Source organism: Chlorocebus sabaeus, chromosome 6 (genome assembly GCF_047675955.1).
Source record: "Chlorocebus sabaeus isolate Y175 chromosome 6, mChlSab1.0.hap1, whole genome shotgun sequence".
Lineage (NCBI taxonomy): Eukaryota > Metazoa > Chordata > Mammalia > Primates > Cercopithecidae > Chlorocebus > Chlorocebus sabaeus.
Window position 1 is genome coordinate 12,824,569 of NC_132909.1, and position 12,702 is coordinate 12,837,270.

The following is a 12,702-nucleotide window of genomic DNA, read 5'->3' on the forward strand; positions in this document are numbered from 1 at the left end:
ATCCCAGCCCTTTGGGAGGCCGAGGCAGGCAGATCACCTGAGGTCAGGAGTCTGAGACCAGCCTGGCCAACATGGTGAAACCCCATCTCTACTAAAAATACAAAAAAATTAGCTAGCCGTGGTGGCAGGCGCCTGTAATCCCAGCTACTTGGGAGGCTGAGGCAAGAGAATCGCTTCAACCTGGGAGGCAGAGGTAGGTTGCAGTAAACCGAGATCACGCCATTGCACTCCAGCCTGGGGGACGAGAGCGAGACTCCATCTCAAAAAAAAAAAAAAAAAAACCAAAAAACAAGTAGTGACAAGAATGTAGAGAAATCAGGTTCTTCAACTGGAGTACAATGGCGCGATCTCAGCTCACTGCAACCTCCACCTCCCAGAGCGATTCTCCTGCCTCAGCCTCCCGAGCAGCTGGGATTAACAAGCATGCGCCACCACATCCAGTTAAGTTTGTTTTTTTGGTTTTTTTTGGGTTTTTTTGAGATGGAGTCTCGCTCTGTTGCCCAGGCTGGAGTGCAGTGGCCAGATCTCAGCTCACTGCAAGCTCCGCCTCCCAGGTTTATGCCATTTTCCTGCCTCAGTCCCCCGAGTAGCTGGGACTACAGGCGCCCGCCACCTCGCCCGGGTAGTTTTTTGTATTTTTTAGTAGAGACGGGGTTTCACCGTGTTAGCCAGGATGGTCTCGATCTCCTGACCTCGCATGATCCTCCCGTCTCAGCCTCCCAAAGTGCTGGGATTACAGGCTTGAGCCACCACACCTGGCCAATTTTGTATTTTTATTTTTTTTATTTTTTTTATTTATTTATTTTTTTTGAGGCGGAGTCTCGCTCTGTCGCCCAGGCTGGAGTGCAGTGGCCAGATCTCGGCTCACTGCAAGCTCCGCCTCCCGGGTTTACGCCATTCTCCTGCCTCAGCCTCCCGAGTAGCTGGGACTACAGGCGCCCGCCACTGCGCCCAGCTAGTTTTTTGTATTTTTTAGTAGAGACGGGGTTTCACTGTGTTAGCCAGGATGGTCTCGATCTCCTGACCTCGTGATCCGCCCGTCTCGGCCTCCCAAAGTGCTGGGATTACAGGCTTGAGCCACCGCGCCCGGCCCAATTTTGTATTTTTAATAGAGATGGGGTTCTCCACGTTGGTCAGGCTGGTCTCAAACTCTCAACCTCAGGTGATCCACCCGCCTCAGTCTCCCAAAGTGCTGGGATTACAGGCATGAGCCACTGTGCCCGGCCTCAAAGTTTTATTTTTTATTTTATTTTATTTTATTTTTTTGAGACGGAGTCTTGCTCTGTCGCCCAGGCTGGAGGGCAGTGGCTGGATCTCAGCTCACTGCAAGCTCCGCCTCCCGGGTTTACGCCATTCTCCTGCCTCAGCCTCCTGAGTAGCTGGGACTACAGGCGCCCGCCACCTCGCCCAGCTAGTTTTTTGTATTTTTTAGTAGAGACAGGGTTTCACCGTGTTAGCCAGGATGGTCTCGATCTCCTGACCTCGTGATCCGCCCGTCTCGGCCTCCCAAAGTGCTGGGATTACAGGCTTGAGCCACCGCGCCCGGCCTCAAAGTTTTAAATAATTACTACATGGCCAATGAATTACCAATTCCACTCCTGGGTATATACCCAAAAGAATTGGAAACAGGTACTCAAATACTTGTACACAAACATTCCTAGCAGCATTATTCACAATAGCCAGAAGGTGGGAACAACCCAAAGGTCCTTAATGGATGAACAGATCAACAAAATGTGGACCATCCATACAGTGGAATATTATTCAGCAATGAAAAGGAATAAAGTTCTGCTATCTGCTACAACATGGACAAGCCTCAAAAACATTCTGCTAAGCGACCGAAGCCAGTCACAAAAGGCCACCCATTGTGCAATCCCATTTCTATGCAATGTCCAGAATAGGCAAATCCACAGAGGCCGAGAGGATATCAGTGCTGAGGAGTTCGGGGAATGGGACTCACTGCAAATGGGTACAGGGTTTCCTTTTTTTTTTTTGAGACAGAGTCTTGCTCTCTGCTCTGTCACCCAGGCTGGCATGCAGTGGCACTATCTCAGATCATTGTAACCTCTGCCTCCCAGGTTCAGGCGATTCTCCTGCCTCTGCCTCCCGAGTAGCTAGAACTGCAGGTGCCCGCCACCACGCCCAGCTCATTTTTTCTAATTTTAGGAGAGCCTTGGTTTCACCATGTTGGCCAGGCTGGTCTCAAACTCCTGACCTCAAGAGATCCATTTGCCTTGGCCTCTGGATTACAGGGCTGGGATTACAGGCGTGAGCCACCGTGCCAGTCGGGGCTTCTTTTTGGGGTAACAAAAATGTTCTAACATTTGATTGCGGTGATAGCTGCACAATCCATGCTGAAAAGCACTGAATTACATCCTTCAATGAGCGAACTGTGAACTTTATCTCAATGAGCTGTTTGTAAAAACAACCAAAAAGAAAAGAAAAGAAAAAAGTCCAAAGGGCACTAAGTCCCTACCACTGTTATGCATGAGCCAAAAAAAAAAAAAAAAAAACAGCTAGTAAGACAGGGAAGACTGTCCCGAGTCGATGGCCCTCAAGTCTTTGCCTTCGTGCAGGGGTCACAAGTCCAAGTCATCGTAAGAGCGTCATGATCAGAAGAAAATCTGGCAACGACTGAGCTTCCAGAGAGCTGGGCCCTGGATGACCTCTCGCTGGATGCTCCCAGAGGAGCCTACCAGAGCCGTAGGAGCAGCTGCTGTGCTGTCCATGAAATCCTGACCCAGCTCCCAGTGACATACACCCAGAGTCCAGTCACTTCTCACCCCCTCACCCCCAGCCCCATCCAACATCCCCTCTCACCTGGACCACCTTGTCCCTGGGCTCTGCCTCCAGGGCATTCGCTGACACTTGTTGGGCCGCACTCCACCCCCCACCCCCCACCCCCTACCCCCTGACAGCTCAGCCCTCACAGGTGCTGGCCTGTCCCTCTCTGACTTCTCCCCTCCCCTACTCTGCTCCAGGCACACTGGCCCTCATGCCATTCCTTGGGCATTCCAGACACGCCCCGCACTTCTGCTCAGGACCTCTGCGCTTGCTGCTCCCCCGTTTATTTCAGATCTCCTCCTAAAAGCCGTCCTCAGTGACCCTATCTAAATAGCTCCTCACTTATCTATGCAAGCTCCTTCACTCTGTGGCTTTATTGAGATGTAATTCACATACCACACAATTCACTCACTGAACTCCACTTGTGTTCTTTTGAGCACCTGCTACCACCTGCCTCTAGGCCTAATATTCATTCATCACCTTTCTCCCATGCTAGAACGCAACTCCCAGGAGGCAGGGCTCTGTTTTGGCTGCTATAACCCTAGAGCCTAGAACAGGGCCTGGCCCACAGCAGGCGCTCAAGAACACCCAATGAAGGAAAGAGAGGAATAATCCTTACTAACAGATGAAGACTCTGAGCCCCGTCAGGAAAAAAATGCCAGCTCCAAGTTTCCAAGCTCCTGTACCTCCTCACTCTGTCTCTATCTCCTACCCCAGCCCTCAGCTGGCAGATGAGCAGGTGCAGTCCGGGCTGGAAGGAGTTGAGTCACTCACCAGGGACCACGGCTAATACCCGGCTAGTTTCAACCCCGCACTCACGACGCACCAGGTGCTGGGCTGCTGTAACTCTCATTTCACACCTAAAGAAAATTGACTCTAAGGAACGCTCAAAACCACAGGCCCAGCGAGGTGGCGCTGCTAGAGTCCACCTCCTCACGCTGCACCTCGCCTGCCTCCCTTGATCCCTTAGCTGATTCCTCAGCTGGGGCCACACAGCGCACCCCACTCCCTCTGCCCTGGGACAGGCCAGCCAAGTCCAAGGTCAAGATCCCATCATACTCCTGAGGCTGTTCCAGGCCAAATGCCCTGTTCCCACAGCCAGGACTCATAAGACACTGTTTGCAGGACAGAATTTGGCAGGTACAAGGAAGCTACTGGCAGGGTCAGCTTCACAGAAAGGAAAAAGCACTGAGCTGGGAGTAAACACCTGGAGTCCAGGGCCTGGTTCTGTTGGGAGATTCTGGAAAAGTCAATGAACCCTACAAAAAACCAGGCACTGTTTTATTTGTACTGGCTCACTCGAATGTCACAACCATGGGAGAAACATACTATCCTTTTTTTTTTTTTTTTTTGAGACCGAGTCTTGCTCAGTTGCCCAGGCTGGAGTGTAGTGGTGCAATCTTGGCTCACTGCAAGTTCCGCCTCCCGGGTTCACGCCATCCTCCCACGTCAGCCTCCCAAGTAGCTGGGACTACAGGCGCCTGTCACCACACCCGGCTAATTTTTTTTTTTTTTTTTGTATTTTTAGTAGAGACAGGGTTTCACCGTGTTAGTTAGGATGGTCTCGATCTCCTGACCTTGTGATCCACCCGCCTCAGCCTCCCAAAGTGCTGGGATTACAGGCGTGAGCCACCACGCCCAACCCCCCAGCCTTTTTTTTTTTTTTGAGACAGAGTCTTTCTATGTCACCCAGGCTGGAGTGCACTGGTACGATCGCGGCTCACCGGAACCTCCGCCTCCCAAGTTCAAGTGATTCTCCTGCCTCAGCCTCCTGAGTGGCTGGGATTACAGGTGCCCGCCACCGCACTTCATTAATTTTGGTATTTTTAGTAGAGACGGGGTTTTACCATGTTGGCTAGGCTGGTCTTGAACTACTGACCTCGTGATCTGCCCGCTTCGGCCTCCCAAAGTGCTGACACTACAGGTGTGAGCCACCACACCTGGCCAGAAGGTATTATTCTTTTTGTTTTTTTTTTTTGAGACAGAGTCTCGCTCTGTTGCCCAGACTGAAGTGCAAGTAGCATGATCTCAGCTCACTTCCACCTCCACCTCCCAGGTTCAAGCGATTCTCCTGCCTCAGCCTCCCGAGTGGCTGGGACTCCAGATGGCCACCACTACACTTGGCTAATTTTAGTATTTTTAGTAGAGATGGGGTTTCACCATATTGGCCAGGCTGGTCTCGAACTCCTGACCTCATGATCTGCCTGTCTCAGCCTCCCAAAGTGCTGGGATTACAGGCATGAGCCACCACGCCCAGCTGATACTATTCTTATGCCCATGTTACAGATGAGCAAACTGAGGCTCAGAGCCATGGGGCTCTGAATAATATTGCATTATGTGTAAAGACCATATTTTCTTTCTCGATGTATCCCTCAATGGACATTTAGCTTGCATCTACCTCTTGGCTATTGCGAATAATGCTATAATGAACGTAAGTGCGTAAGTGTTTTCAAGATCCAAAATCCACTTTTTTTTTTTTTTTTTTGGAGCAGAGTTTCGCTCTTGCTGCCCAGGCTGAGCTGCAATGGCACGATCTCGGCTCATCGCAATCTCTGCCTCCCGGGTTCTCCTGCCCCAACCTTCCGAGTAGCTGGGATTACAGGCATGCACCACAATGTCCGGCTAATTCTGTATTTTTAGTAGAGATGAGGGGTCTCCATGTTGGTGAGGCTGGTCTCGAACTCCTGACCTCAGGTGATCTGCCCGCCTCAGCCTCCCAAAGTGTTGGTATTACAGGCGTGAGTCACCGCGCCCTGCCCAAAACCAACTCTTAACCACTGGATTATCCTGTCTCTAGGATCAGATTGGGTCAAAGGAGTTCATGAAGTTGCTCATTCATTCATTCAACTGTTAAGCAGGCCTTGTGCTAGGGTATGGCAGTAACTGAGATACCCCTGGCCCTGCCCGCATGGGCTCACAGTCCAGTATGGGAGACAGACTTGTCCCCACACCAGGACACCTAGAGTGGACAGCGCTGAGATGGGGGCCCACAGTGGGAACACCTGACCCAGACTTTGGGGGTCAGTCTGGGGCTTCCTGGAGGAGACCACACCTGAGCTGCGACCCGTTTACTTCTCATTTCCATATCAACAAAGGATTCTGTTTCTTTCTTTTTTTTTTTTTTTTTTTTTTTTTTTTGAGACGGAGTCTTGCTCTGTAGCCCGGGCTGAACTGCAGTGGCCGGATCTCAGCTCACTGCAAGCTCCGCCTCCCGGGTTTACGCCATTCTCCTGCCTCAGCCTCCGGAGTAGCTGGGACTACAGGCGCCCGCCACCTCGCCTGGCTAGTTTTTTGTATTTTTAGTACAGACGGGGTTTCACCGTGTTAGCCAGGATGGTCTCGATCTCCTGACCTCGTGATCCGCCCGTCTTGGCCTCCCAAAGTGCTGGGATTACAGGCTTGAGCCACCGCGCCCGGCCAGGATTCTGTTTCTTTATCCAAACCACTGATTAAAATGGAAAGTAGACAAGGACAGAAGCAATGACAGAACCGGAGTCTGCTTGGGACTGAAGACAGGGAGAGAAAGCAGGCACCAAAGACAAATCAGGAAGAGAAACCAACTGCATCTGGACACACTCATTCAGCCTGCCACAATCTACCGCAGCTTCACTGACACTCGCTCCACAGCCTCCGCTCTCGGCCCAAGACTGAGTATGAGAGCCCCCTCCTCAAAGCAGCCATCAGCCGTGGCCCAGCCATACCCCACAGCTTGGCAGCCCGGATCGGAATGCAGGTCACGTTCACATACAGGGACAATGGCTGCTTGTACAGGCCTGCACCACAAAGCACCCACAGACATTGGTTCTTTGAGCTCTTTCCCGTTATCCAGTGAGAGGGGCTGATCGTCACCACTGTCCTGAAAGGGTATACAATGCAGCAAGCTCCCTTGCTAACAGGGAGGGGGCCTGGAGTCCCAGCTCCACCCTTCCTTCCTTTGTACCATCCCTCCACCTGGATCCAAACTCCAGCTCTACCAGGAACAGTAACATCAATAACAAGAACTAATATTTACTGAGCAATAGCGACACTGGCCAGGCCTCTCTCAGCGGTCTGTACATCCAACACTCCAGCAACATCGAGGGACATGCTCTTGCCTCCGCTGTTTGTGGCAAACCATTAATTGGCAACCAACATCTATTCCCTTTCCTACAACAGTAATAGAACTCCAAATATATCTGGTCAGGGCGACCCAAAATAAAGTCTATACCTCTTAGCCTTCCTTACAGCTTTTCTTTTTTTTTTTTTTTTTTTTTTTTGAGACGGAGTCTTGCTCTGTCGCCCGAGCTGGAGTGCAGTGGCCGGATCTCAGCTCACTGCAAGCTCCGCCTCCCGGGTTTACGCCATTCTCCTGCCTCAGCCTCCCGAGTAGCTGGAACTACAGGCACCAGCCACCTCGCCTGGCTAGCTTTTTTGTATTTTTTAGTAGAGATGGGGTTTCACCATGTTAGCCAGGATGGTCTCGAACTCCTGACCTTGTGATCCGCCCGTCTCGGCCTCCCAAAGTGCTGGGATTACAGGCTTGAGCCACCGCACTCGGCCCCTTACAGCTTTTCACAAGACTACTTCCTGATCAGCAGGGGAGGAGTGGAAATGTTACAGGAAAACATCCAGAAACTTTTTTTTTTTTAAAGACAGGGTCTTACTCTCCCACTCAGGCTGGAGTGCAGTGGTACAATCACAGCTCACTGCAGCCTCCACCTCCTGGGCTCAAGAGATCCTCTCACCTCAGCCTCTTGAGGAGCTGGGACTGCAGATGCACGCCACCATGCCTGGCTAATTTTTGTATATTTTGGTATTGACGGGGTTTCACCATGTTGTCCAGGCTGGTCTCGAACTCCTGGGCTCAAGCAATCCTCCTGCCTTGGCCTCCCAAAGTGCTGGGATTACAGGCGTGAGCCACCGCACCTGGCTTAGAAACTTTCTCAACGAATGGCATGAGCGCTTTGCCCCTTTTCCTCCCTTCTCCCTCACTGCTGGAGAGAACGAAGACATGATGGCCACAGCCTCTTAGACCTTGACGCAACAATGGGAAGGGAAGCTGTGCCCAGGAGAACAAAACAGAAGCAGCTTAGGTCCCTCAGCTAACTGGCTACCTTTTGGCTTTTCTGTGACTAATAAACGTCTCTCTTGTTTAAGCCACTGATGGATGTTCTAGGTTTGTTAGAGCCAAAGCTGATTGTCCATGTGACATCATTTCACATGTGGAAGAGGAAATGGGTTCAGGGAGACAGTCACTTGCCCACGTTACACTATAGGTAAGTGGGTTCGTTAGAATTTGAACCCAGAGCCCCATGACTCCCAAATTCTAAGGACTAACCATGATGGTATCTCGCCTCCTGGCTGTGTCGCCTTGGGCAAGTCGCCTCACCTTTCCTTTTTGAGACAGGGTCTCACTGTCACCCAGGTTCCAGTGCAGTGGTGCAATCACAGCTTACTGTAGCCCTACCCTCCCAGGTCTCATCTTGCCTCTGCCTCCCGAGTAGCTGGGACCACAGGCATATGCCACCAAACCTGGCTAATTTTTTAAAATTATTTTTTGCAGAGATGGGGTCTTGCTATGCCTCACCTTTTTGAACCTCTATTTCTGCATGATAAGGCACAGGTGAAAAGCTTAGAGAGCTTAAGTGTCAGAGACTGGGTTACAGTGCCAGCTCTGCCCTCGTGCTGTGTGACTGTAAGCCACGCATCTCTGTGCTCCAGTTTTGTCCTCTGTAAAATGGAAATAATAAGAACCACCTCCTAGTCTGGGGTGTGGCTTTGATGAAGCGGAGATACAAGCCAAGTAGTTAGCACAGTGGTTACCAGAGAACTGCTCAACAGCGTTAGCTGTTATCGTGGCATCACCTTTAACACAGGCATGATTAATACCCACCTCCCAGGCCTGTTAAAAGGACTACTATGCCAAGTTGGTGGGCACTGGGTCTGGCACACCATGGGCCCTTAAAAAACGGCAGCTAGGCCAGGTGTGGTGGCTCACGTCTGTAATCCCAGCACTTTGGGAGGCCAAGGTGGGCGGATCACTTGAGGTCAGGAGTTTGAGACCAGCCTGGCCAACATGGTGAAACCCCGTCTCTACTAAAAATACAAAAATTAGCCAGGCGTGGGGGCGGGAACCTATAGTCCCAGCTGCTTGGGAGGCTAAGGCAGGAGAATTGCTTGAACCCAGGATGCGAAGGTTGCACTGAGCTGAGATCATGCCACTGCACTCCAGCCTGGGTGACAGAGCAAGACTCCATCTCAAAAAAAAAAAAAAGGCAGCTATTCATTCCTGAGTGCTGTGTTCCTAGGCCAGTGCTGGGGCCTCAGCTATGACCCACAGAGACCCAGGCCTTGCTCTCATGGCCACATCATTCTGACGCTATCAAAGATGAGCTCTCCCTTTAGCCCTCTGGTTCCTTCCTGGGTGGCAGAGGCAAGCGAGGAGCTCTTAGAGCTTCCTCTTCTCTGCTGAGTGGAGGTTAAGAGCGGTCTCTGTCTCACAGGTGACTGCGGGGGATTAAAAAAAAATCCTGCATCTAAAGCCCTCTCACATGGCCTCAGGGTTTCTGTGAAGGATCAATTAAATGGTTAATTACTATTGTTAATATTGTTTTATTCATCTATTCTTTCAAACCGTATTTGACGGACCCAACCCTAGGGTACAAATGTGACCCAAACACAACTAGCCCCAGGCTCACAGAGCTGGGTATGTGCATATACGTATGAATAGATAAGCATATTTTATACACACACGCACACACACTGTTAAGTATTCCTTATCTGAAGTGGTTGGGATCAGAAATGTTTTGGACTTTTTCAGATTTTGGAATATTTGCCTATTCATCATGAGATATCTTAGGGATGGCACCCAAGTACAAAGACCGAATTCATTTATACTTTATAAGCACAGCCTGAAGGTAACTGTATACAATATTTTAAATAATTTTGTGCATGAAACGAAGTTTGTGTTAAGTACTTATATATGAAACTTTCCACTTGTAGTGCGGCATCGTGTCAGTACTCAGACAGTTTCAGATTTTGGAGCTAGCCGGGCGCAGTGGCTCACGCCTGTAATCCCAGCACTTTGGGAGGCCGAGGCAAGCAAATTACCTGTGGTCGAGAGTTCAAGACCAGCCTGACCAACATGGTGAAACGCTGTCTCTACCAAAAGTACAAAAATTAGCCAGGCATAGTGGCACACGCCTGTAATTCCAGCTACTCAGGAGGGTTGACTGAGGCAGGAGAATAGCGTGAACCTGGGGGGTGGAGGTTGCAGCGAGTTGAGATCACACCACTGCACTCCAGCCTGGGCAACTGAGCAAGATTCTGTCTCGAAAAAAAAAAAAAAGAAAACTTGGAGCATTTCGGATTTTGAATTAGGGATGTTCAACCTGTGTATGCGTGTGTGCGAGTGTGTGAGTGTGTGTGTGTATTTTTTTTGAGGTGGAGTCTCACTGTTGCCCAGGCTGGAGAGCAATGCAACCTCTGCCTCCCAGGTTCAAGCAATTCTCCTGCCTCAGCCTCCCAAGTAGCTGGGATTACAGGTGCCCACCACCACACCCAACTAATTTTTGTCTCTTTAGTAGAGACGAGGTTTCATCATGTCAGCCCAGGCTGGTCTCAAACTCTTGACCTGAGGTGATCCACCCACCTTGGCCTTCCAAAATGCTGCGATTACAAGCATGAGCCTCCACACCAGACCCATGTATGTGTATCTTAAGTGTGTTAAATTCCACAAAGGGGAAGGAAAGGGAGCCATGATTACGGCATTTTTAGAGGACACCTGACTGAGCTCGGGAAACAAGACTGCTCTGAGGACTGAGATCTGACAGATGAGCAGTAGTTAACCAGGTATGGGAAGAGCTCATACAAAGGTCCTGTGGCTGGGGAGCGCTTGGGTCAGTGGAGGAATAGCAAGGAGGTCAAAATGACTTGTGCAAAGGAACAAGGGAGAGTGTGGGGTGGTATGAGTCTGGAAGAGGGGCAAAGACCAGGCCATGCAGGACCCTAAAGGCCACAGTGAGGAGCCCAGGCTTTCTCTCAAGGGTACTTAGAAGCCATAGAGGTGCTGTGAGAAAGAAAGGGACAGGGTCACTTTTGCGCTTTAGAAAGGCCTCTTGGACTCTTCTAGGGAGGATAGACTGGAGGAGCCAGGACTGGAGGCCAGCGGACCAGAGAGGAGGCTGGGGCAGTAATATAGGAGCAAATGGAAAATGTCTATATAAATGTCATCTGACAGGAAAACTGAACCTAGTAAACAGGTGCCATTTCAAGCTGGGATCCCAAGGAGACAGAGGAGTTAAACAGGTGAGGAGGGGGTAATACAGGCCAAAGGCCCGTGGTGGCAGAAATAGGCCAGTGGAGCTGTCCAAGGATGAAGCTCAGTGGTCAGACCACAAGGGTCTTTTAGGCCAGGGATAGTTTGGTCTTCCCCCCAAAACAACTGAAGCATCAAACAGGAGAGGGAAGTGGTCAGGTTTCACTTAATATTCACTCCTTTTTTTTTTTTCCTTTTTTTTTGAGATAGAATCTAGCTCTGTCACCCAGGCTGGAGTGCAGTGGTGCCATCTCCGTGCACTGCAGCCTCCCCCTCCCAGGCTAAGCAATTCTTGTGCCTCAGCCTCCCGAGTAGCTGGGACTACATGTACACACCACTAAGCCTGACTAATTTATGTATCTTTAGTAGAGACGCGATTTCACCATTTTGGCCAGGCTGGTCTTGAACTCGCGACCTCAGGTGATCCGCCCACCTCGGCCTCCCAAAGTGCTGGGATTACAGGTGTGAGCCACCGTGCCCAGCCAACTTAATACTCACTCCTATTGTGTGCCAAGCCAAACCTCAAGAGTGGCTGAGCTCTTCTGGGAATGGGGAACCCAGTAACAAGCAAAACAGACAACGTTCTGGAGGTGGCCAGTCTAACGTCAGGACTGCTCTGAGGATTATAGAGACTTCCCTTTTTCTTGCTAACACCAGATCGGCACTGGGAGGCCACACCAAACGACACAGTATGTTACAACAAACAGAAGCTCTTGGGATCCTAACAATGATTATGCTCAAGAAAAGATTAATGAATATACTCCTGAGGAAATAAGCCTCTTGTCTTGACATACTTCCAAGCCCAGATTTTACCAGGATGACCTGTGTCCCCCAAACTAGGGTTCCCCACCCCAGACGAAAGGCCAGTTACTCACGATCTTTTCATAATACTCCCGTCTCCGCTCCGCCCTCTTCTTGTAGTCGACCATCATGCCTCGAAGTTTCCGCTCATGCTTCCGAGCCTCGTGCCACATTGTGGTGAGGCCAAGCCTGGGGCCTCAACCTGAGGGATGAAGGGACCAGGAAAGTCAGATGGGCTGTGAAAACCATATGGGCAGAATCAAAGTCATCTAACAAGCTGGTGACAGAGTCAATCCCAAACAACACATCGCTTAGCTTCAGGGAGCAGAAGTGAAGCTGCAGAACGGTATGCCAGATGTTCAAGTCCATCCCTAACAACTTCGATCTGGCAACTTGGGCATTCTAAAAAACCCTTAGGTGATTCTCAGGTGAGCATCCCTGGGAAAGGGGTGTCCTACATTCCATGCGCTGGAGTCGGGGATGAAAGTTTTGAAACATCAGTAGGGTCAGTAGTTTGAAGTAGGGTCAGACGGCAAACCCTGAGCACCTAAGGCTGGAGCTCAAGGGAAAGAGAAGAGCTGAAAAGGCTCCCACTAGGGGCCATGCGTGGGTATGAGTCTGGGTGCTAGAGGGATAAGGAAGGTAAGGATTAAGGCAGGTGGAGGAAATAGGAGAAAGCCTTTAAGGGAACAGTGCAGTTGCATGAAGGTGGAGGTTGAGGACAGGTGAAGGGCGTGGCGGAAGATGAAGATGCTAGAGGGAGTGGGAACACGGGAAGGGAGTGTTGCAAGGAGACCAGAGTGAAGTTGAGGTCTAAAGATGGG

General features: G+C 50.5%; 1 protein-coding gene across 1 annotated transcript in view; it reads right to left on the bottom strand.

Annotated features, from left to right (window-relative positions):
* The window catches only part of CLASRP (CLK4 associating serine/arginine rich protein), a 33,182-nt gene that overhangs the window by 19,965 nt on the left and 515 nt on the right, over positions 1–12,702 (bottom strand). Inside the window, 1 exon segment of the mRNA XM_007997165.3 lies at positions 11,953–12,080. Within this exon segment, the coding sequence (XP_007995356.2) occupies positions 11,953–12,051 (99 nt within the window). The 5' untranslated portion in view covers positions 12,052–12,080.